General features: G+C 39.1%; 2 protein-coding genes across 3 annotated transcripts in view; one reads left to right on the forward strand and one right to left on the reverse strand.

The window, feature by feature from the left end:
- LOC143442933 (uncharacterized) overlaps positions 1-13,742 on the reverse strand; it is a 77,025-nt gene extending 63,283 nt beyond the window's left edge. Inside the window, exon 1 of the mRNA XM_076937718.1 lies at positions 13,461-13,742. Within this exon, the coding sequence (XP_076793833.1) occupies positions 13,461-13,742 (282 nt within the window). The remainder of the gene's footprint in view (positions 1-13,460) is intronic.
- Positions 1,655-18,313, forward strand: Enam (enamelin). 2 transcript variants are annotated; one of them, XM_034508927.2, is made up of 10 exons: positions 1,655-2,011; positions 3,072-3,137; positions 3,250-3,294; positions 4,804-4,845; positions 6,382-6,654; positions 7,747-7,809; positions 12,101-12,151; positions 13,618-13,620; positions 15,056-15,678; positions 16,105-18,313. In XM_034508927.2, exons 1-10 carry the CDS (start codon positions 1,958-1,960, stop codon positions 18,311-18,313), a joined length of 3,429 nt encoding a protein of 1,142 aa, XP_034364818.1. In that variant the 5' UTR covers positions 1,655-1,957. The 2 variants fall into 2 exon arrangements, with proteins under 2 accessions (XP_034364818.1, XP_076794870.1); XM_076938755.1 differs by lacking the exon at positions 13,618-13,620 and having other exon boundaries at positions 3,244-3,294; positions 15,056-18,313.
- The last annotated feature ends 4,821 nt before the right edge of the window (positions 18,314-23,134 follow it).

Below are 23,134 nucleotides of genomic sequence, written 5' to 3' on the forward strand. Positions count from 1 at the left end.
TTGTAGCAGATGTGCAGCTTGGTCTTCCTGAGGGCCGCTCAACAACTGGAGCAGAGGCTGTCTCTGATTCAGTTGCCTGCCACTGGATTCCCCTAGCTGGACTGCCTGGTTGGACCTCAGTGGGAGAGGATGTGCTTCAACTTATCCCAGGACAGGGTGTTATCCAAGGGAGGCTTCCCCTCCTTTAAGGAGAAGGGGGTAATGGGAGAAGCAATTTGTGAGGGTGGGACTGGAGGAGAGGAGGGAGGGGGTTGCGATCAGGATGTAAATTGACATTAATTAATTAATTAATTAATGAAAAAATAAGTAAGAGACAGCTTTTGGCAGCAAACTTAGTTCTCAGTTTTTAAACAACAGCATTAAACTAAGCAAACACACTATGACAAATATGTTCTATTAGGAAGACATAAAAAGACCAGAGTAACCCAGGTCAACCAAAAATGAAAAGCTTGCTCTTGTCAGTAAAAATGAAAATTGAACTTATTTAGAAGTAAAGTCTTTGATCATGGTGTAAAGTGGATAAATTTAAAAATGAAAAATAAAGAAGAAAACTAAAAACAAAAACAAACAAGTGAAGTCTTTTTTTATAAAAATCATGTTGCAAAAATAACAATAATAATCACAACTCCAAGTGAATTTCTCAACTACAGTTTTTCCAAAGTTATATCATCATAAGCATCTGAGAGTTGCTTGTCATTTTGGCAAGCTCCTCTAAAATTCTAAATCCCCAATGAAGGTACATCTGATTTTTTAAAAGAAACTATACCCTAGGCTTTTACATAATACACAGCAAATAACTGAGTTGGTTATAGATATAACATTACAGTTTAATTACATATTAACTATATATCAACTAGATCTATATTATTCCAAAACCTTTTGATGGTGGCCAGTGATTTATTTCAGTAGCATATAGTTAATAGTCACTTTTGTTCCCAAAATATATTTGTATAAATGAAGTTTCTATACTTCAAAGCCCAAATTCACAAGGGAAGCACCTTCTAAATCTTACTGCTGTAAGCTTGTTTTTCTGAGCTGTTATTATAGATAATAAGAGACTTCATTCCACAGCTTCTATAATAACACATTATAAATTTTGCACTGGTTTTTTTTCCACTAACTCTTGTGATGGCAAAACCATTTTTCTCAAAGCTGATTGGTTGTGCATGTCTACAACAGTGCTTAAATGTGATCCTGCTATCAAGCCTCCTGACAAGGAGGGATCTTTTTATGTTAAGTCTTTTGGGTACCGAACATGACACCTTCTTGAAGAATTTTTGTTTTATTATTAAGAAATAAATGTGTCTTGCTCCTTGGCTCTCTCTGGCTTCAGCAGTTTGTAGTCATTTCTACCATAGACCATTAAGAACATATTTCAAAGACAGGTTAACAAGGTTCAAGTTTACCTTTTATATAGTGCAGCTTCTAAGTGGCATTGGGTGAGTATCAAAGACTATCAGTATATATTGTATAGTGCCAAGTAACGACCTTGTTTATAGATGTTTGTTACTATTCCTGTTGTGTTCATGATATTTCTAAATCGCCTTTGTAGACTTACTTTGGATAAAAGTTTCAACTCTTAGTTTATTTGGTGTTTGTTTCTCTTGTAGGTTTTCTCCCAAACTACTCTGACCTCCTTAACACTGTACCTTTGCACATTTCCCATAAAGAAGTTTTGTCAACAATGCACTAGCAGTGTCTCAAAATACGATGCCTGTCTCATTTTCTCTCTGATTTAGCTCTCATCCTAATCTTAAAGCTCGGAAGATTAAGCTCGGTTTTGAGGACCCTCTCATAAGGGTATGGTTGAATAAAATGATTAACATGACTTGGGCTACCCTTAGAGGTGATGCTTTGATATTTGTTTCACTTATTTGCTCTCTTTCCAAATTTGAGTTTCTTCTCATGCAAAAATCCTTATTTTTCCCAAAAGGCTTATGAAAGTTTTGGTGAAAACATGTTGCTGCTTCAGTGCAGAAATACAACTTCTCTTCCAAAGCCATGTGACTTGGTGAGTATTCCCCTCATTTGTCTATTACCTGCTCATTCAGACTACAAAGTTCATTAAGTGCACTTCAGAGGACAAGCCTCACTTAAATATGTAGGACAATGTGGAAAATGTAAAACTTTACAGTGGTACTTCAGAGCAGCCTCTGAGTATTATTTTCAATCAAAAATAATAAAAAAATTTGCTGTTGTTCAGTCACGTTCTTTTACAGGTAGAAAGAACATCATCCAACATAATTTGATAGCTTAGCAAAAACAAAGGCATTATATATACACAAAAGAAAGTGAGATGCCTCCTTTCATGTGTACAAAATCTAAAATCACTGTGACTCTACTATAAAGATGAGACGGGAATCTGAAAGAGATGAATACCCAGAGCTTCCCAAAAGCCTTGACCCAGGACCTCAGAGATGTTTAGAAAGCAGCTCCTCTACCCACCCTCTTCTCACTTCCCGTGGCTCTGTGACCTACACTAAATGTATCAGCTTCAGCCGTTACTTTTCTAAGGAAAAGACAAAGTATACATTTATGTTGCTTCATTCTTAATTTACCCTCAAAGCCTTTGAGCAAAAGTGCATTTTTAAAGGTCAGGTCATAACAATATTAAAAATACAAATAGAGGAAAAGTTAACACTGTGAAATTCTACAGTTTACTTCATTAGAATGCTAACTAACTTCTATATAATGCAGTGTTAGATGCAGTATCTTAGAAAACTTAAGTTCTAACTTTTGAAGTGTGCATTCATTGAACCTGAAGGAGTGTACAATGAGTGTAGTTGGACCTTACGACGCCTTTCTAAACTAACTTGGCAGAGAAAATTCAGAATGATAAATACTAAGGTTTTGCAGGTTATAAATTATCTCCCCCATCCCCCAGCATCGTCATCTTTCCTTCTCGGTCTGACTTCGGTAGTTAATGTCTCCAAATTAACATAAAGTCATAGTAGAATCTCTTTCTATCTCTGAACTCTGATAGAAGAGCAAAGACACTCATGCCTAACTGTGGAGCGCCAAAAGCACAGTCATTTCACTGTCCCAAGATAATGTTCAGTTTTATATTCTAGGTACGAAATGTAAAGATGGGTCTCCTTGTTTTCCTGGGTCTGCTTGGTGTCTCTGCTGCCATGCCAGTGAGTATTTATGTCTATGTTGGGCCTTTCCTTTGTATTCTGTTGTTGCATGATTCAAGGACAACTGACAGATTATTTCAGCTAAGGCTCTGCATTTCTCCCTCAGTTCCAGATGCCAATGCCCCGGATGCCTGGATTTAGCAGTAAAAGTGAAGAGGTATGTATTACCCTCTGTATATATTACTTAGTATTTATCAGATGGGTGCCAGGTCCTACCTGAAAGGTCGGGAAAAGGAGAGTATTGGCACTTTTTGTAGAAAATAAAATTTCTTATGAATAGACCAAGGGAAGTAAAGTTGAAAGTCTTGCATTCAAATCAAAGGAAAACTTTTCTTACCCCTGAGCCTACTTATATGTTTCAGTGATGACTTAGGTTAAAAATTAATTGTTAGCTCTGGGGACAGTTTTGTTCACTAGTAAAGAGCCATTTGTACATGGGAGTGTTATAAAGTTCATACTTGTTCATATCTTGAGCATAATTAAAACTAGTTATCATTAGTCAAATTTCATGTTCATTAGAAAAAGAAATCATATGTTTGTTTGCTTGGGTGTTTTGTTTTGTGTTTGAGACAAGGTCTCTTTATTATGTAGCCCTGGATGTCCTGGAATTCTCATCCTTCCTTCTTAATTTGGCTTCAGTAATGTCTGCCAGTTAATACAAAATCACAATAGAATCCCTTTATATTTGTGAACTCTGCCTCAAAGAAATGTAAAGAAGCTAGTGCCGAACTAACCATAGAGTTATAGAGACCAGGTTGGCCTTGAATTCACATAGACCACCTGCTGGGATTTGAGGTGTGCCAGAGAAGCAGATATATTTTTACCATGGAATTATCTTGTTCTAAAATCCTGAATTCTAAATAAACAGAATATTCAAAATCTCCAAAGTAAATTATGTTTATTTTCTATTATTCTATATTGATTCAATATGAGGTCCGACATCAAATTTAGAAATTCAGGGGCTGGAAAATTGGCTCAGTTTTTAAAGAGCTTGTGGTACAAGCATGAAAACTGGAGTTTGATCCCCAGAACCTCCCAAGTTTAATGACACTCACTTGTAATCCCAGCACTGGGGAGTGGAGATGAGAGGATTCATGGAGCTCCCTGGCAAGCCAGTGAGGAAGGAAAACCCAAAATCAGGAAGCCCCAGATACTAATGAAACTGTCTCATGACAGAAAGTAGATACCTTCTAAAGAACAGTATCTAAGATGCCAGCTTCCATATGCACACATATGAACACATATACAACCCTGTGTACATGGTAAAGAGATGGTTCCATGGTTATGAGCACTAGATAGATATTCTTCCAGAGAATAGGGATTTGATTCCCAGCACCCATATAACTATCTGTAATCCCAATGCCAAAGAGTCTGACACCCTCTTACATCTTCTTTGGATAGCAGACACACACTGTAACATACAGGCATATGTGCAGGCAAACACTCATACACATTAAATAAATGTTTATAATTTTTAAAAACTATACATGTACAAAAATTACTACAGAATTTTTAATGAAGACAAATTTTAAACTCATATATAATTAGAAAATTATGATTATTGTGCCTTCAGTCCATGAACTCAACTTATTTCTTCTGTTTTGTGAGTTAATTTGAATAAAAGCTTTTCATTTTATGCCACATTAATGGATTCCTTTCATTTCAGATGATGCGGTATAATCAATTCAACTTTATGAATGGCCCACCAGTAAGTTCTCTGTACTACTTCTGACACTTATATCCAGAAGCTGCATTATGTTTGTCTTAGCTGAGAACGATGCTAAGCACCGTCCACATGTCTTAGTTAAAAGATAACAGTTACAATCGTTTCAAGGAGAAAACCCACTTAACTTGTTCCTAGTAACATTCTCCTTATTCGTTTCTGGTTGTTTTTTTTTTTTTTTTTTTTTTCTGGAAATGAACATCCTCTAGTAATAACAAATATTCTTTGTGTATCGGAAAACTTAGTTCTAATTAAGGTTTCTAGGAGCTCTCTCCACGAGCAATGGTAACAGACGTAGGATAGTGGATACTATTCAAGGGCTCTATTTGTGTTGTCTTAGACAATTCTAAAACTGTGAATCTTTTTGTATTTTGCTGGAGTGAGCATGGGATATTTCTGTGGTTGTATGTTAATTCATGGGCAAACTAAACCATGACCATCAGCTGATCTTCTGACAAAATTTTGTGATAGACCAAAAGTGCATATCTCATGCTACTGTGGTGACATGACTACAGGCTTCATCAGTTCTATCCTAACCTTTCCATTTGGTAACTGCCTCTTAAAGCCTTTACCTAAAGTCATCATTTTCAATGGTCCCCGCCTAGATTCTGGTTGGTCCAACTTTCCTTGCTGACTTTATGTCTGTCAACTGAAATTTCCACCAACATAAAATTGTGCATCTGTCTCTGAGTTTTGCTTGTTTGTTGTTTGGTTGGTTTTGTTTTAGGTTATTTTGGTTTGGGTTGTTTTATTTAATTTCCCTCTCATTTTACCTGGCCTTATATATACCAAGTCACATGAGTTTTGAATTTGTCATAATTTTCCATAAAAATCTGTATACTCAGAAAACCATTAAGATTCTTATCCAAGGTGTGGTGGATAAGAACCCAAAAATCTCCACACTCAGGATTTCAGTGACATAAAGATTGCTCTGTGCATATGCATGTGTGTACACAGTGTGTGTGTGTGTGTGTGTGTGTGTGTGTGTGTGTGTGTGTGTGTAGTTCAGAAAACAACTTAGAGCATCAGTACTTGCCCTCCACCTTTCTTGAGACAGTCTCTTTGTTGCTTACACTGCACATACCAGGCTACCTGGACCATGAGCCTCCAGAGATTTTCTTGTCTCCCTCTCCCACCTCACTACAGGAGCACTGGGATTATCACACTATCATGCACAGCTTCTGTTATCACACTAACATGCACGGTTTCTGGTGAGCCAGAATTGGGGTCTAACATTTGCGCAGCAAGCACTTTGCCTACTATGCCATTCTTTAGCCCACCAAGTTCTAGAACTGACCACTCCTATTGAAGTCCGCCTTTGATTAGCTTGACAGGCTTTCTAGAAAACTGAGGTCTCATTCAGTAAGACAAAATGTGACGAGGTCTTCATTAAAGATCTTAGTATCAAATTCTACTGGATTTCTAAGCTTCTTGACTTGGTTCTGGAAGCTTAACTTTAGAAGGTGGGAAGAAACTGGGCTTCAATCTCACTCGCTGTTACTGCTTTTGCTGCTCTTTCAGATGATGCCTATGGGCCCATACGGAAATGGTTTGCCAATGCCTCCACACATGCCTCCGCAGTACCCTCCATACCAGATGCCCATGTGGCCCCCGCCAGTACCCAACGGATGGCAGCAACCCCCAATGCCCAATTTCCCAAGCAAGACTGATCAAACCCAGGAGACCGCCAAACCCAACCAGACCAATCCACAAGAGCCGCAGCCACAAAAGCAGCCTTTAAAGGAGCCACCAAACGAGGCAGCACGAGCCAAAGATGAAGCCCAGCCGCCTCAGGTGAGGCTTGAGTAGAAAACTTCCATATCAGATGCATAAGCATACCGTAAAGAGAGGTCCACGCCATTCCAGCATACATACTTCCTCCAGAAGTCAGTACCGGTATTGCTATGTAAGAATATGATATCTAATTTTGACATTTATCAAAAGTTTCCTGACAGGTCAATTCCAACCTTATTTAGTTCAATATTATACAAATATTGTTGCCTTAAAGAGCCTTTTAAAACACAGAATCAAGTTGTGGGTTGTGTGATATGCTGATAATACCAGCAGTAGGAACGCTGAGAGGTGGGATCATAAGTAGAAGGCCGCCATGGCTATGGGGTAAGATACTCTTTGAAAATAAACAAACATATAATATAATACAGTCTTACAATACAGAGTCTCGTGACTCTAGTAGAGAGTCAGGAAAGAAAGGTCAAGTTCTATCTACCCCAATCTTCATTGGTCAGATGATGTTGAGAAAGACACTTTACCTCTCTAGACTTGTATCACCATGAATAAACTAAATAGCTTTTGATATATCTTTAGACCTATGCTTTGATGCTATGTAATATTTTTTTTCTGAAACTGCCACTACTTTCAGTACCTCTAGATGATTCAAATGCAGTTGTAACATAAAGCAAGAAGATGTACAAATGGCTTCTCGAGATCTCCTGCTGTATAGAACATCAGAAATAGTGACTTTGGGTTGTTTATTATACAAAAATGAATAAAAAGAAACTCCTAGATTTGAATCCTGGTTTCAGTCACTCCTCTGCCATTTGGAGCAACTAATTTCTCTGAACTTCAGCTTCTCAAGCCGAGTGAGGATAACAATAATGCCCGGCTGTCTGAGACCTAAGAGAGTTCCATAACTGACTACTGCTTAAATAGAGGTGTTTAATAATACGACTACTACCATCATCTCTACCCAAAATATGCAGAGAGAGAGGGAAAGAAAAGGGGGTAGAAAAAGAGAAAGAGTGAGAAAGAGATTTGATGCAAATAAAAACGCAAGCAGTCTCCAGTTTTCAAATAATTATTATCAATTTCTGTCATTTTTTGCTTTCAATCTCACTACCAAATAACTCTAACTCATTTTCTTCCTAGCCATTCCCACCATTTGGCAATGGGCTTTACCCCTATCAACAACCACCATGGCCAATTCCACAGGTAAAATTTTCTATATGCTATAAATTAAAAATAATATCATTATGTAAGACTAGTAAAACTTCACATACTGACAGCAGAGCATATGAAACAAAATCAGGTTAGTAATTATTCAGAAAAAATAATTAAAAATTGAATATATTTTTATTCAGACCAGTTTGCAACATGAACAGAGCCACTACTAAAAACATAAGTTAATGATTTAATTTTAAATGGTTGTGCTATAATGCCCTCACACAAGAGATTAAAATATCTTCAGTAAATATCGTAATTTAACATAATGCAAAAATAGCACCAGATAAGATAGAGTTTAAAACTAAGAAGCAAGCCATGGTTACACTGTAATCTCTCCATCATAGATTTTCCAACAACATATATGCCATTATAAAGAATTTTGCAAAATAATACATGAATTCTCAAAGAGTTCTTAAAGTTAAAAATTAACAAAATAAAGTATAATATTTAACTTATTTGAACAAAAAGAATAGTAAAGGCAGTGGTTCTCCACCTTCCTAATGCAAAACCCTTTAATGCAGTTCCTCATGTTGTGGTGACCCCCAACCATATTGTTTTCATTGCTATTTCATAACTGTGATTTTGCTATTGTTTTAATCATGATGTAAATAGCTGTGTTTTCGTGGTCTTGGGTACCTCTGTGAATGGGTCATTCAACCCCCAGAGGGGTTACAACCCACAGGTTGAGAATCATTGAGTAAGACAAGCTGTTGAAAACAGCTACACACCAAGAAGTAGTCAGTGACTATTTGTTTGGGTATGAAACAGGTTTTTCTTGCTTATGATTTACGGACCAAGAGGATTTCAATGAGGAAAAATTCGCTCCTTACTTTTTTTCCTTAAAAGGGTGGCTTTTTGCCACATTAAAGTAAGGAAACATAGGCTGTCCCAGATAGTTTAAAAGCAACGTGATTTTCATGTTGAAATGACTATTAATCTCATCTACATCAGTCTCCAGATGAGAAGCAAAACCAGCTTCTCAAACCCTTGCTACTTTGTAACTATCCCTAAGCTTTCATTTCTTTAAATTTAGTGTAGTCTTGCTTTAACTTTTGACATTACTATACAAAATAATGGTTTCATTATAACACCTTCTGTGTGTACATGTTTGTAGTGTGTGTGTGTGTGTGTGTGTATGTGCACATGTGGATGTCCACGTACATGTGTGGAGGCCAGAGGATGGCATTCACTGTCTTCCTCAATCACTCTCCACCTCAGTTTTGAGGCAGTGTCTCCTACTGAATCTGGAGTTCACATCTTTGGCTAGGCTGGCTGGCAACCAGCTCTAGGAATCTGCCCATCTCTGATCCCAACACTAGAATTGCAGATACACACACCACACCAGCTTTTTTAGAGGGGAAGGTCCTGGGGATTTGAAATCTGTCCTCAGCTTGCATGCAAAGGACTATTCCACCCGCGCTGTCTTCTGGACTCCTCATCATAGCACCTCCACATGCATTTCCCTGTTTACGTTTTTCTTATTCATCCTCCTCGCCAACTGCATCGTCTTCTTCTCCTTGGCTCTTCTTTTGCTGGTTGCTACCTTGCTTCTAAAAGTTCCTACTTTTGCTTTCATGACATGTATATTTCATTACTCTCTTTTACAGCCCCCACTTCCTTTAAGATCTCTTCATCCCCTCTCATGGCCCCTTCTACTCTGCTTCACTGAGCTGTGCACATGCACACACACACTCTAGAAGCCACATGTAAACAAAAACATGGCAGTTTTCTTTTTAACTCAAACTTATTATGCTTAACATAACGATCTTCAGTTAGACCCATTTTCCAGGAAATGTCATCATTTCATTTTTTTTATGGGTGATTAAAATTCCTGTGTAACCTGGTAGTGATAGAACATGCCTTTAATCCCAGTACTTGGAAAGCAGAGGCAAGAAAATCTATGTGAATTCGAGGCCAGCGTGGTCTACAGATCAAAGGCTATGCAGAGAAACCCTGTCTCAAAATAAAATAAAATAAAATTCCTTATGTAAATGCACACTCTTTACCCGTTCATCTGATAATAGATATTTAGGCAGATTCTACTTGCTACTCATGTAAATAAGTGTAAGAATCTTTGTGATATGTCAACTTAAAAGTCCTACAGATATAGCCTTAGAAATGGTCCAGCTAGGTCAGACAGACAGCTCTATTTTTAGATTTGTGAGTAACTTCCACACTAACTTCTGTAGTGGCTGTGTCACTCAAATATTACCACCTGCAGTGTCTAACAGTCTAGATTTGTAACTACCACACTAACATCTGTAGTGGCTGTATCACTCCATATTACCACCTGCAGTTTTTAACAGTCCTCTTCCCCACATCCTTGAAAACATCCCTTAACATTTGTGTGCTAGAATGAAAACCTTTCTGACTATGTTGAGATAGAATCTTAAATTAATTTAAATTAATTCTGATAGTTAAGAATGTTCAATGCTTTCATAATTATTGACCACTTTCTTCTTTTAATAACTGTCTCTCCACTCCATTAGACCATTTGCTATTTCTTTTAATGTTCTATTTTTGCACTCCTTTCTATCTCTACACATTTACCTCTTAAGTATAGTTGGTGATGATTCATTCCCACTCTGTAGACCATGCCTTCACTCTGGTGCGTGAATATACACTTCGATATGCAAAAGCTCTCTAATGTCATGTAATCCTCCCATTTGTCAATTCTTGGGAGTCTACTGTACTACTAGGGTCTTTGTCAGAAAATTCTTAACATGTCTGCATCTTAAAGTATTTTATCTGTGTTTTCTTTCTTCGCTTCAAAGCTATAGGTCTGATATGTAAGCTTCCCATCCATCTAGAGTTGGTTTTGGTGTGAGGTGAGAGACGTAGACTTAGTCTAACTCTGCAACAGATGCGTAGAGTTTTCCCAGCATCATTTGTTAAGGAAGCTGTCTGTTTTTCAATGTATGTTTTTGACACCTTTGTTGAAAATTAGGTGTTTGTAGCTACATGGGTTTAATTCTGAATTTGACTTTCTACTTTTTTCTGTTTTTTCTATTTTCTATTTTTCTGTCTGTACAAATGTCATACTAGCTTTGTTACTATAGCTCTGCCTTGTATAGATATGTATCAGGTATAGTGAGATTACCAGAATTTCTTTTACTGTTCAGAATTTTTCTAATGATTTGAATTCTTTTTCCTATTTCTGCAAAGGATATAAGTGAAATTTTGATGGAGAGTGAATTAAGTATATGGATCACTTTTAGTAATGTGAACATTTTTATAATCTTGAGTCTGATAAATCCATGAGCATTTACTCTTCTTGTGTGATCATTCATATTTTGTTAAGAAAATTAGCTTTAAATGTATACAAAGAATGTTAAATATAACATTACAATTTAATCTCATATTGTTGCGTGCTCTAATATAGACACTTGGAGCCCACTATCACTCAAATATTAATATCTAGTTCTGTCTTTCTTTCCTTTTTCTTCCCTCTCTTCTTATTCCCTCCCCAGAGATAGTGAGGTAAGATGACTGTTAAGACGTGTGGATATTTTTAGCAAAATAGTCTAGGATCGTGTCACAGCTTTATAAAATAGTATTCGCAAATGGATCATAAGTATCAATAGGTAGTTAGTGAGTCTAATGACTCAGGAGCACAAAGTTCACAAAACAATGTTTCATTACTAACGAACCAATTAAACATACCTCCTGTCTTACAAACAAATGGCAACACAGAAAGTGCTTCTCCAGAGCTGAGGAGTGAGCTCAGTGGGTAGAGTGCCTGCTGTACAAGCATGAAGACTTGAGTTCAGATCTGCAGCCCTTCCTCTCAACCCTAGTGCTGGGGAGCGAAGACGGAACAATCCCAGTTCTTTCTAGCTCAGCTACTCTAGCCAACCAGTGAGTTCTATGTTCAACGAGAGATCCTACATCAAAAAATAAAGTGAAGGAGGAAAGAAGACATCCAGCATCAATCTCTGGTCTCCACACACATGCACACATGCACAAACACACAAGCACACATAACACACAATCGTACATACATACATACACACACATACAAACACACATACATACACAGACAATCTCACAAATACACACACATACACACACACACATGATCACATACACATTTCTAGTCCAGTCTGAGGGCGCACAACTGTAATCCCAGCACTTAAAAGGCTGAGGCAGGAAGATTGCCATGAACTCAAGGACAGCCCAGATACATAATGATCCTTTTATAACTCAAGATCCTACCTTTAAAACAAAGAAAAGGAAGGAAGTGGTTAGTCCTGTGCTCACTGTGCTTTTCATCTTTCAGAGGGGACCACCAACAGGGTTTGCACGGCCGAAGTTCAGCAATGAAGAAGGAGTAAGTACGAGTGGCTTAGAGCCACTGGTTAAGAATTTTAGTCTATCAGCTGTTATCATTTAACTCAGTGTCACAAGAACTTAAAACCATTGCTAAAACCTTTAACTCAAGCTCTCAAGTTTTTTTTTAAGTGAAATAAAATCAAGCCAGTGATGTGAATAAGTGTGACACGGTGTTGGTTGTGGCAGTACACACATACAGTCTCAGCACAGCAGGCAGCTGCATACTTTGTTTCTAACCCAGCACCATTTCAACAGTGCATAATTCCTCTAGACTTACTGAAAGATTGTGCACGTGTGAAAACTATTAACCTCTTTGCAAACTTGACAATGAACTCTAGACATTAAAACACACAGAAAGAAATTAACATCATCTCAGAATATTCTCTTCACAAGAAATTGCATTATCATCTACCTAGCTCATTGAATAAATACTGAAATCCAGAGAAGATAAAATAATATCCAATTTTTCCTCCTGGGTAAACTGGACCAAACCTAAGTCTTATGATACCATACCTAGTTCTTAACTATACTCCAGGAAAGTAATCAAATATACCCAACCACTTCTTAGTGTGTCATCAAAGAGACTGTTCTGGTGGCTTTGAACCCACCATGGATGTGCCTTACTCCTTACCACTAACTATGTGACATGCACTCAGTGAAAGCAGAAATTTACACCCCTGCTGGAGGAGGAAGGAATGAGATGTCACTAAAGTAATGGTGGTGAAATATTATTTCAATAGTATCATGGGACATTTAAAATAATATATCACTATGAAATACCCACATAGAGTGACTCAGATCATTGTATACAATAACCTTACTTAGAAACTAGGTCTTCAGATTTTTGTAAAAATTAGCAAGTAAGACAGAATAACTCAGGCATAAACATAGGCTTAAATATGTATCCTACCTCTTGGGGATACTGTTCAACTTCCTGTGTGATACTAGGAATATTTTCTCATCTGCCTTCTTCATCATCTCTATCCCCAAATGAAAACAAAACTATTTTCCCTTTCATTCTATTTGTTTTCAAAGAAAAACTCAGGCCGAGGATATAGCTCAGTAGTAGAAGACTTAACTACCATGCCTAAGACCATGAGTTTAATCACCAGCACAGAGGGAAAAATTAAATAACCAAATGGTACACACATGTCTAAAAAAATTCACATAGGTTGTTCATTTAACTCAAAATTATTAAGTATTACCCACTAGTCTAGAAAACTAGAATGTCAAAACAGTATTTTTACTCAAAAACTTCACATGGAGGAGTCAAGTGGGAGAAGCCCAGTGAAATAAGCAAGTCAAACCTGCCGTGCTGGTAGCCAGCCGAAGGCTGCAGACAGCAGAAGGCTGCAGACAGCAGCAGCAGAGCCCGAGCCCAGAGCTGCTACAGGAGTCAGGTGCAGCTGCTGTGCACTCAAGCTGCATCTGGAAGGATAAGTCAAGTGTGCTGCGAGGGGTGAGGGTGTAGGTGGGAAGCACTTAGATAGGAGGAACCATGTGCAAAGACTCGGAGAAATAACAGCAGATGCGATTTGCAAGCACATCAAGTTTAGGGAGGAGGAAATAAGGTTAAATGCCATGGCCATGACTCAGATGACTGTAAAAGTTTCAGCAATTTTAGTACAATATGCAGCACTTATAAGAAACAAAGTTCCAGACATGAAGATAGAAAGATATAAATATATATTCTCATCTGACGCTCATGACAGATTGTGTAGTTTATACTGTTCTATTATTATTGTCTCCATAGTACAATTGAACAAAGTGAATTTAGCCAATGGTTATAGCCCTACAAGTGGTAGACAGATACTGCATTTCTCATTTATCTGGCACCAAGACATACTGCTTTCTATGTTATGCTAAATAATTTAGAGTTTTTCCTTTAAGGAAAAGGCTATTCTAACACATATTTAAAGAAAAAATGTAATTCTCAGAAACCTATCCCAAGTGTCTCCTACTCTGATAGAAATAATAGCGAAAATCATAAAATAAAGTAAGATTACACATACAGTAGTCACTAAGAAAGCAATGTCAATAGTTTGGGAGTGGTGGGCATAAGACAGGACAAGGATGCAAGTTCAGACAGAATGTTATTAATAGTAATTAACTGTCCAGGGAACTAAGACAGAGAGCAGAAGCTGGGGCAACTGGGTTTGAGACTAGAAAATGCTCCTTAGATACACAATATTGGAGAGCAACGTTTGTGGGGAGATGAACCCAGTTCTGGGCGCACTCAGTTGGAAGAGTCTGCAGCCTTACTGACTGGACCTTCGGAGAGAACTGTAGGACAGGCTTTGCCTTTGTGAAATAAAACCATGTATCCATATTTGAAGTTCAGCCTCAGCAACGTAGGAGGGTAAAATGAGAACACAGAAATGAGGTGGAAAAGGGATAGAATCAAAAACTGTAAATCGTGATGTTGCCCTGCCTGTAATCCCAGCCCTCTGAAGGCAAAGGCAGGAGGATCACTGCGAGTTTAGCACTACACTGATCCACAAAGCAAGTTACAGGCCAGCCACGGTTATATGGCAAAACTCGATCTCAGAAATAAATAACTAGATACAATATTAAGAATTATAAAAGTTAGCCTGGACACTGTAGCTCACATGTGTAACCTCAGCACTTGGGGACTCAAGCATGGGGGTTTTCACGAGTTCAAAGCCGAAGCAACAATGTCACACTGTGGTATCCTAGATCAAAAAGCATTTTAACCCTAAAGTTCAGGATCTGGGCCTAAGGTAGACAGAATACTCAGCACCCAGAGGGTAGGATAGTGGCCTCAATCTGCTAGGAGAGTGTAGGCTGTCATGGCAAGAGAAGCCCCGTAACACTGAGCATTTCCAAGCAACACCATGGAAGGACGAAGACTAACTCTCCCTTTCTGTCTTCTTTCCCACAGAATCCTTACTACGCATATTTTGGATATCACGGCTTCGGGGGTCGTCCTTATTACTCAGAAGAGATGTTTGAAGATTATGAAAAACCCAAAGAAAAAGATCCTCCTAAACCAGAGGACCCACCCCCAGATGATCCACCCCCAGAGGCCTCTACAAATTCAACCGCGCCTGATGCTAACGCCACTCAATCAATTCCTGGAGGGAGTCAAGGCGGAAATGACACTAGCCCAATAGGAAACACAGGTCTTGGGCCGAACGCTGGGGACAATCCCACAGTTCAAAATGGTGTCTTCCCTCTCCCTAAAGTTAATGTTTCAGGCCAAGGAGTACCGAAAAACCAAATTCCGTGGAGACCAAGTCAGCCAAATATTTATGAGAATTATCCTTACCCAAATTATCCTTCAGAAAGACAATGGCAAACCACTGGTACCCAAGGGCCTAGACAGAACGGACCTGCTTACCGAAATCCACAAGTCCAAAGGCGTCCTCAGTGGAATTCCTTTGCTTGGGAAGGCAAACAAACTACTCGTCCAGGAAATCCAACTTACCATAAACCTTCCCCTCCTACCTCAGGAGTTAATTATCCCAACTACGCAGGAAATCCAGTCAACTTCGGAAGAAAACTGCCAGAGCCAAAGAAACCCTTTATGGGAGCCAATCCAGTCTCAAATAAACCCTTTATGGGGGCCAATCCGGCCACAAATAAACCCTTTATGGGAGCCAACCCAGCCGCAAACAAACCATCTTTAGCAACCAATCCGGCCGCAAATAAACCCTTTATGGGAACCAATCCGGCCGCAAACAAACCATCTATAGGAACCAATGCTGCATCCAATAAACCATTTGGGAGAAACAATGCAGCTGCAAATAAACCATTTGTGGGAACCAATCCGTCCTCAAATAAACCCTTTGGGGGAGCCAATGCTGCCTCTAATAAACCCTTTGGGGGAGCCAATGCTGCCTCTAATAAACCCTTTGGGGGAGTCAATGCTGCCTCTAATAAACCCTTTGGGGGAGTCAATGCTGCCTCTAATAAACCCTTTGTGAGAAGTAATCAGGCCTCAAATAAACCATTTGGGAGAGCCAATGTGGCCTCCGTGGGTCCTAAACAGGTTACTGTTAGCCACAATATGAAAACCCAAAATCCAAAGGAAAAGTCACTAGGTCAAAAAGAAAGAACAGTCACTCCTACCAAAGATACAAGCAACCCCTGGAGAACCTCTAGACAATATGGAATTAACAATCCAAACTATAATTTGCCTCGCTCTGAGGGTAACATGGTAGGCCCAAATTTTAATTCATTTGATCAACAAGAAAACTCCTACTTCTCAAGAGGAGAGTCCAAAACAGTACCAAGTCCTAATATACAAATCCAAAGCCAGAATTTGCCCAAAGGAATTGCTTTAGAGCCAAGAAGAACCCCATTTCAATCAGAAACTAAAAAACCCGAATTAAAGCATAGCACACACCAGCCTGCATACCCTAAGAAAATCCCTTCTCCTACAAGAGAACATTTCCCTGCTGAAAGAAATACCTGGAATCACCAAAAAAACCTTCCACCCTTAAAGAAAAACCATGGGAGGCAGGAGGAAAACTTACTTCATCCTTCCTATGGCTCTAGAGGAAATGTTTTTTACCATGAATATACCAATCCTTATCCTAATGAAAAATCTCCGTATATTAGAAACAGTCCATGGGATAAGAAGGTTGGCTCTCCCAGTACTATGATGAGACCAGAAAGCCCACAGTACACCATGACTTCTCTAGACCAGAAAGAGACAGAGCAGTACAATGAAGAGGACCCAATTGATCCAAATGAAGATGAATCTTTTCCAGGACAAAGCAGATGGGGTGACGAGGAGCTGAACTTCAAAGGAAACCCAACAGTTAGGCAGTATGAAGGTGAGCAGTACGCCTCAACCCTAGCGAAGGAGTACCTTCCCTATTCCTTAAGTAATCCACCAAAACCCAGTGAAGATTTTCCTTACAGCGATTTCTATCCCTGGAACCCACATGAAACTTTTCCAATATATAACCCAGGTCCTACTATAGCACCACCTGTGGACCCCCGGAGTTACTATGTTAATAATGCCATAGGACAAGAAGAAAGCACTCTCTTTCCTTCATGGACTTCCTGGGACCACAGAAATCAAGCTGAGAGGCAGAAAGAAAGTGAGCCATATTTCAACAGAAACGTCTGGGATCAGTCAACGAATTTACACAAATCTAATATGCCAAACCATCCTTATTCCACCACCTCCCCTGCTGGATTTCCAAAAGATCCAACATGGCTTGACGGTGAGAATTTGAACTATGATTTGCAAATTACTAGTTTAAGTCCACCAGAGAGAGAACAGTTGGCTTTCCCAGACTTCATGCCTCAAAGTTACCCATCAGGTCAAAATGAAGCACACTTATTTCACCAAAGTCAGAGGGGGTCTTGCTGTATTGGTGGCTCCACAGGACATAAAGACAATGTGCTGGCTCTACAAGACTATACTTCATCCTATGGTCTTCCACCAAGGAAGAACCAAGAAACCAGTCCCGTGTATACAGAAAGCAGTTATACCAAGTATGCAAGACCTAATGTTTCCCCAGCAAGCATCCTACCTAGTCAAAGAAATATCTCAGAGAACAAACTAACTGCAGAAAGCTCAAACCCAAGTCCATTCGGAGATGGTGTGCCTACTGGGAGGAGAAACACTCCATATTCTGGAAAGAATCAACCGGAGACAGGAATTACGGCCTTTTCTGAAGTCAGCTCTTCTCAGCCAAAAAACACACCCTGTCTTAAAAGTGACCTTGGAGGAGATCGGAGGGATGTTCTGAAACAATTTTTTGAAGGCAGCCAGCTCAGTGAAAGAACTGCTGGCCTTACTCCTGAGCAACTTGTTATTGGTGCTCCTGACAAAGGCTCTGGCCCAGACAGCACACAGAGTAAAGTCCAAGGAAATGAGGGGGAGAGGCAGCAGCAAAGGCCACCTACCATCCTGAAGCTGCCATGCTTTGGCTCCAAATTAGCAAAATTTCACTCTTCTACCACCGGACCTCCAACTAATGATGGAAGACCAAGCCTACTTAATGGTGCTCTCTCCACACCCACTGAGAGTCCTAACACATTGGCTGGGATAGCTACTAAGGAACAATTTAAAAGTATAAATGTAGATCAACTCAATGCAGATGAACACACTACACTTGAATCTTTTCAAGGAACCAGTCCAGAGGATCAAGCACAAGGCTGCTTACTGCTTCAGGCTTAGGGATAACTTCAACTGAACATTCTTGGGGGGGGGGGGGGGTAAAAAACAAAAACTAGCAATCCTATGTCAGTGATTCCACAACTTTGTACCCTGAGACTTGATTACCTTCTTGGGATCCTTAAGCCTTTACTCTCCCAACTGTAGAAATAGTGGCCCAGGTAGAGTTCATGAGATTGGGCCTTTGGGGCTGGCTGGATCCAGCACTGTAACAAGTTAGTGCTCACTTAAGAAAACGCATGAAGGCCATGACCAGTCCTGCCTTGAAACTTGGAAGCTATTTGATTGTCTGAGTTAGTTCCCTCTTTCTTGTTAACTTACCCTGTTTCTCTCAAATTACTTACAACACTCTCTGGTTTTGTACGTGTAGCAGGCTGTTGAGTTTTCCATTGTCGTACAGAGGTCTGCACACCAGTATGGTCCTTATGCACTGTATGCTTTTTCTGTATGTTGTTTCTCTGTGTTCTATTTCTAGTTAAGAGTCTCTTTGGCACTTTCTCTCCCACTGTCTCCCCTCTCCTGCTTTATGAAGCTCCATGTCCCTCAGCATTCTCCGTCCATCCCTTCTCACATGCTGAGGGACTCACCGGCACCACTGGCAGTTCCTTATGCTTGATGCCCCCTTCGAGTTTTCCTTTCCCTTCAATTTTCTGTTCTGTCTCTAAATGTGGAACTTTGATCTTTTACCAAAATTAACCTTTCTTCTCTGCCTTGTTCTCCTTAAATTTCCTTTTTCTCCACTTTATATACTATTTTCATGCTTTAAGACTAGACCTCACCTGCACTCTCTGAATCTGCTCTGCAAATTCCACACTCTATCTTTTTCTTAGCCAAACCATCTCTGTAGATAACACATCTGAAATAGCTGCTTTGTTGTTAATTTTCTCACGACCTCTCCACATAGACAGCCTGGCTGTAAAAGCACATTCTAAGAGAATGGAAGACAGCCTAGTAACCAGAGAGGTCATAGGGCTTAGGAAAGTGGGAAATGAAGAAGAGAAGAAATTGTCACTCTGGGGACTGAGTATCTAGGAAAAAAGACTAAAGCTCACTATACCATCTCACCAATTCACAATCTCCAAGATCTGCAGAGGACATTTCTTGAAATACTACCTTATGCAGATAAAGCACTCAATGTTTAGTTTTCTTTACTAGTTCAGTATAAATTATTGCACCATTATATATTATAACTATTATGTTTTTGCTTCATATCCTTGTAGATTTTTCTCAGACACAACTTCCGGGTATCATGATTAAATAGTGTAAATTATTTTGTAAAGTAGATGTTTCTATATTGTCTTGCTTAGAATATATTTGAGTTTTATTGATATTATTTTTACTGTTATTAAAGGCATTTTGGCCTGTTATCTGAATATTACTTACCTGTTTTGAGTCTGGGTGTAAATTTTTTTTCTAAATTACCTACAATGTTACTTTCTATTCCTAAAGATTTTCTTGAAAAAAAAAAGTTCCTGTGATAGATTTTATATGACCTCAGAAATTTGGTGAAATCTCCCTGAGAAAATTAACTCTGCCCTTGACTCTAGTATAATGTCTTACCAATAGGAGATTCCTAGTAAGTGTTTACTGGTTGCTCACTGCCACCTTCTCTTCCTGGGAGAGGTGTTGTGATACAGAGTACAGCATCATGCTTCCTAGCCTGGTGTTCAGAAGCATCTGCACTGGCCCACTGCAGACTGCTGCCCACTGATGGCCTAAGTTCCTTCCTGCCCCACCAGTTTTATACTTTAATAATATTATTTTCCCCAACATTTCACTGTGGATACTTGTACTACCAAATGTTCGATTTGTGTTCACTGTAACAAATGGGTGACACAGTTGTTTTGGCAAATAGTACCACACCAAGAGTGATGAGTCCAAGGCACAGGGATAGAAATATTTATCAAACCAGAACTGATATAAAAGTTTTCGTGAAGAACAGACACTGCGGACAAAAACACAGTGGGCGATGTCTCATGCTCAGAGTCCCACCATGAAAAGGAGTGATGTGGTTCTTTTGTAACAGTTAAGAGAGCTTGCTTGCCCTGTGATCCGTTCATGTTGGGTCGCATCAGGACAAAGTTCAAGATGGCAGCTCCCTATCTTGAGGTAGTCAATTGTGTATAACATCTTTTGATTCGTTGGGGTGAGGCACCAGGTACCATTAGGAATGAGACTCTGGTTTAAAAAAATAAAAATAAAATAAAAAAAAAAAAGGTGTTCTAAGTCACTGGGTCTGGCGCCAAGCAGCAATGATCCAACTACTACCAACTAAGTAGGTTTCCTCTTTAGGGGACTTTAGTTTTTTGCTTTTCTGTGTTTTTTTTTTTTTAATTTAATTTACTTTTTTGTCGTTTTGTGGTGGGGTTGTGGTGTTTAATTTTTCCCATTGGTTTGGCCTTTTGTCTCTGTTTATTGGCACATTCACATCTGTGAAATAATGACACTGTCATCTGTAATGCAAAGTGTAAAAAAAAGAGAATGTGACCAAAAGCAAATCTATTAAACTTGAGAACATAATAAAAAGAATGAAACTGTTCCTGCAGATGATGCCTCTTCCTGTTAGCACAGGGCATCCAAGCCTGCCTAATAGACATAAGTTCCTCTCATTAACTGTATTGTTCATTCTGTGTCCTGCTAAAGATGTCCATAAAACGTTTGAAGTCTATAGTTAAGGGCCACGCACTGAAGGTTCTGAAGACCTGTAGAGCATATAGAGCTCTAGCACCTCTGTCCTCTCCTGCTACCCTTGTCTGTAATGGATGACTGTATCTAACAGTCACCCTCTGCTGAGTCTAACATAGCTAGGTATAACCTCCATGCCCCAAGAAGACAACTTACACAGAATAACATCAGATCTGAAGATAACAGAGCACGAGACAGCCCAGAGGCCCATGAATACTATCTGTCACAGCATCTCCGGGTACAAGCCAGTTCCCTGGGGAAAGCTTGGGCTTCTTGCTCTATGCATGGTGAAGTAGAATGATGGTGTGCAGGGTCCAGCTGACTTGCTGAGAATTAGCCGTGGCAGGAACTATCATGGAGACGCTTGCTCCAGGTTTCTGGAGCATCTAAACATGTAGACAACACATCTAATTTTGGCCACTCAAACCAGAGTAACAAATTTAATACTTTTTGTCAGTGGTGGTGGTGAGTTTTGTTTGGTTGGTTGGGTTTTGTTGTTGCTGTTTTGTTTGTTTGTTTGAGTGTTTTTTTCTGTTTTTTAAGACAGGGATTCTCTGTGTAACATCCTTGAATGTCCTATAACTCACTTCATAGAACAGGCTGGCCTCAGACTTACACATGTCTACATGCCTCTCCCTCCTGAGCTGGAATTAAGGGGGTACTCATCATGCCCAGCCATTTAATACATCTTTAAAGAGAGTTTTGAGTTACTTTTATTGTTTATTTAGGCATTCTTATCTGTTCCTCTTGTTGCATTTAATCCAGTTTCAACTACCACCTTTAAAATATAATTTATCATGTACTCATAAAACCAAAGGTCATTACTAAAAGCCAAAAAGGGAACCAAAAATGTTGGACTTAAAACTGGCAGGTCTGTTTCTACTTCATTAAACATTAAAGGTTTCACTGTGACTCAGGCCAATGGCTAACCCCCAAAGGAAAATGTTATTTACAGAAAATAAATGATCACCATTTTACCACAGGATATAATATTTGGTTTTATCCACCTGTACCTCCTTGCCTCTGCCTCACCTGATTCAATACCAGCCTTTTGGTCTCTCTTTGACTGTAGAGTCCATTCAATTTTAAATTGAACCATGCTAGCAGAGGAGAAGCCCTCCAAACAAGCAAGGAAGGAACAAGCTGAGCTGGAATCTGACACAGAAAGAACTGCTCAATGAATAAAGCTGTGCCCAACAACCCAGCCCCTGCACCACGCTGGTCAGGATCCTCTGCTTCCATAGAGCCTCACTTCACACACTCCCTTGCCCTGGCACCCAGTAGCATGCATAAGGAGAGGCAGGATTCTCAGATTTCCTTAATGATTCTTCCTCTTTGTCTGGCTTACATAACTGTCCAAGTGTGAAAATTCTGTTTGCTTACCATCTTTCCCAAGACTATGCCCAGCCCTAATGAGTCCACTTCCCTCATGGCTCACAGTGTAACTCAACTCTTACCTTCAACCATATCTGTAATATAGTGTGTGAAAAGTTTCTCCTGTTAGTTTTGCCTATAGGCAAAATAGGAAAATTTCTAGGAAGTAAAAGAAGTTGTTTTTCCTTTATATATCTCTCAGAACAACTAGGAATTGTACTAGCAAATTAAATGAATGCTCCACAAACATCACTTTCTCTTTAAATACTTGTGTAAGTACATAGAAATGCATAATTTCAAAATGAAATAATTGTTTCTCAGATAAAAATAAGGATCTTCTAGAATATAATGGTGTATAGGAATGTATACTAGTTGCAGAATGTTTGAGAAAAGGATGAAAAGGAAATCTAAACAAAAACTATCATATTTTGACCTATTTCCACCAAATCTTTTGTCATATGTGGATGTATAAGGGATGTTCTAAAAAGTCATTATTTGCTACAATATACTCTATTTTTCTCTTGTTGTATCATCAATTTCTATAAAATTAAAATATTATAAATTTGATTTCTAGAAATCTAGAAATGTCTATCAAGAATTCTGAAGTATAGTATTGTGTCTGTTCTTTCATTGAATAACCAAACACCCAACAAGCACAACTTATGGGGTAGCAAGATTGCTCAGTGGGTAGCACTCGCTGCCATGCCTAAAAACCTCAGTACGATGCACAGGGCCCACATCTTAGAAGGAAAGAACTGACTCCTG

Source organism: Arvicanthis niloticus, chromosome 7, assembly GCF_011762505.2.
Source record: "Arvicanthis niloticus isolate mArvNil1 chromosome 7, mArvNil1.pat.X, whole genome shotgun sequence".
Classification (NCBI taxonomy): domain Eukaryota; kingdom Metazoa; phylum Chordata; class Mammalia; order Rodentia; family Muridae; genus Arvicanthis; species Arvicanthis niloticus.

What these genes read in the sequence shown, in the direction of transcription:
- Enam (XM_076938755.1), top strand. Translation starts at nt 1,958, where the DNA reads ATGTTGCTGCTTCAGTGCAGAAATACAACTTCTCTTCCAAAGCCATGT. An exon ending in TTAGCAGTAAAAGTGAAGAG is followed by an intron (nt 3,295 to 4,803) that starts GTATGTATTACC and finishes CTTTCATTTCAG; the next exon opens with ATGATGCGGTATAATCAATT. An exon ending in CACCATGGCCAATTCCACAG is followed by an intron (nt 7,810 to 12,100) that starts GTAAAATTTTCT and finishes TTCATCTTTCAG; the next exon opens with AGGGGACCACCAACAGGGTT.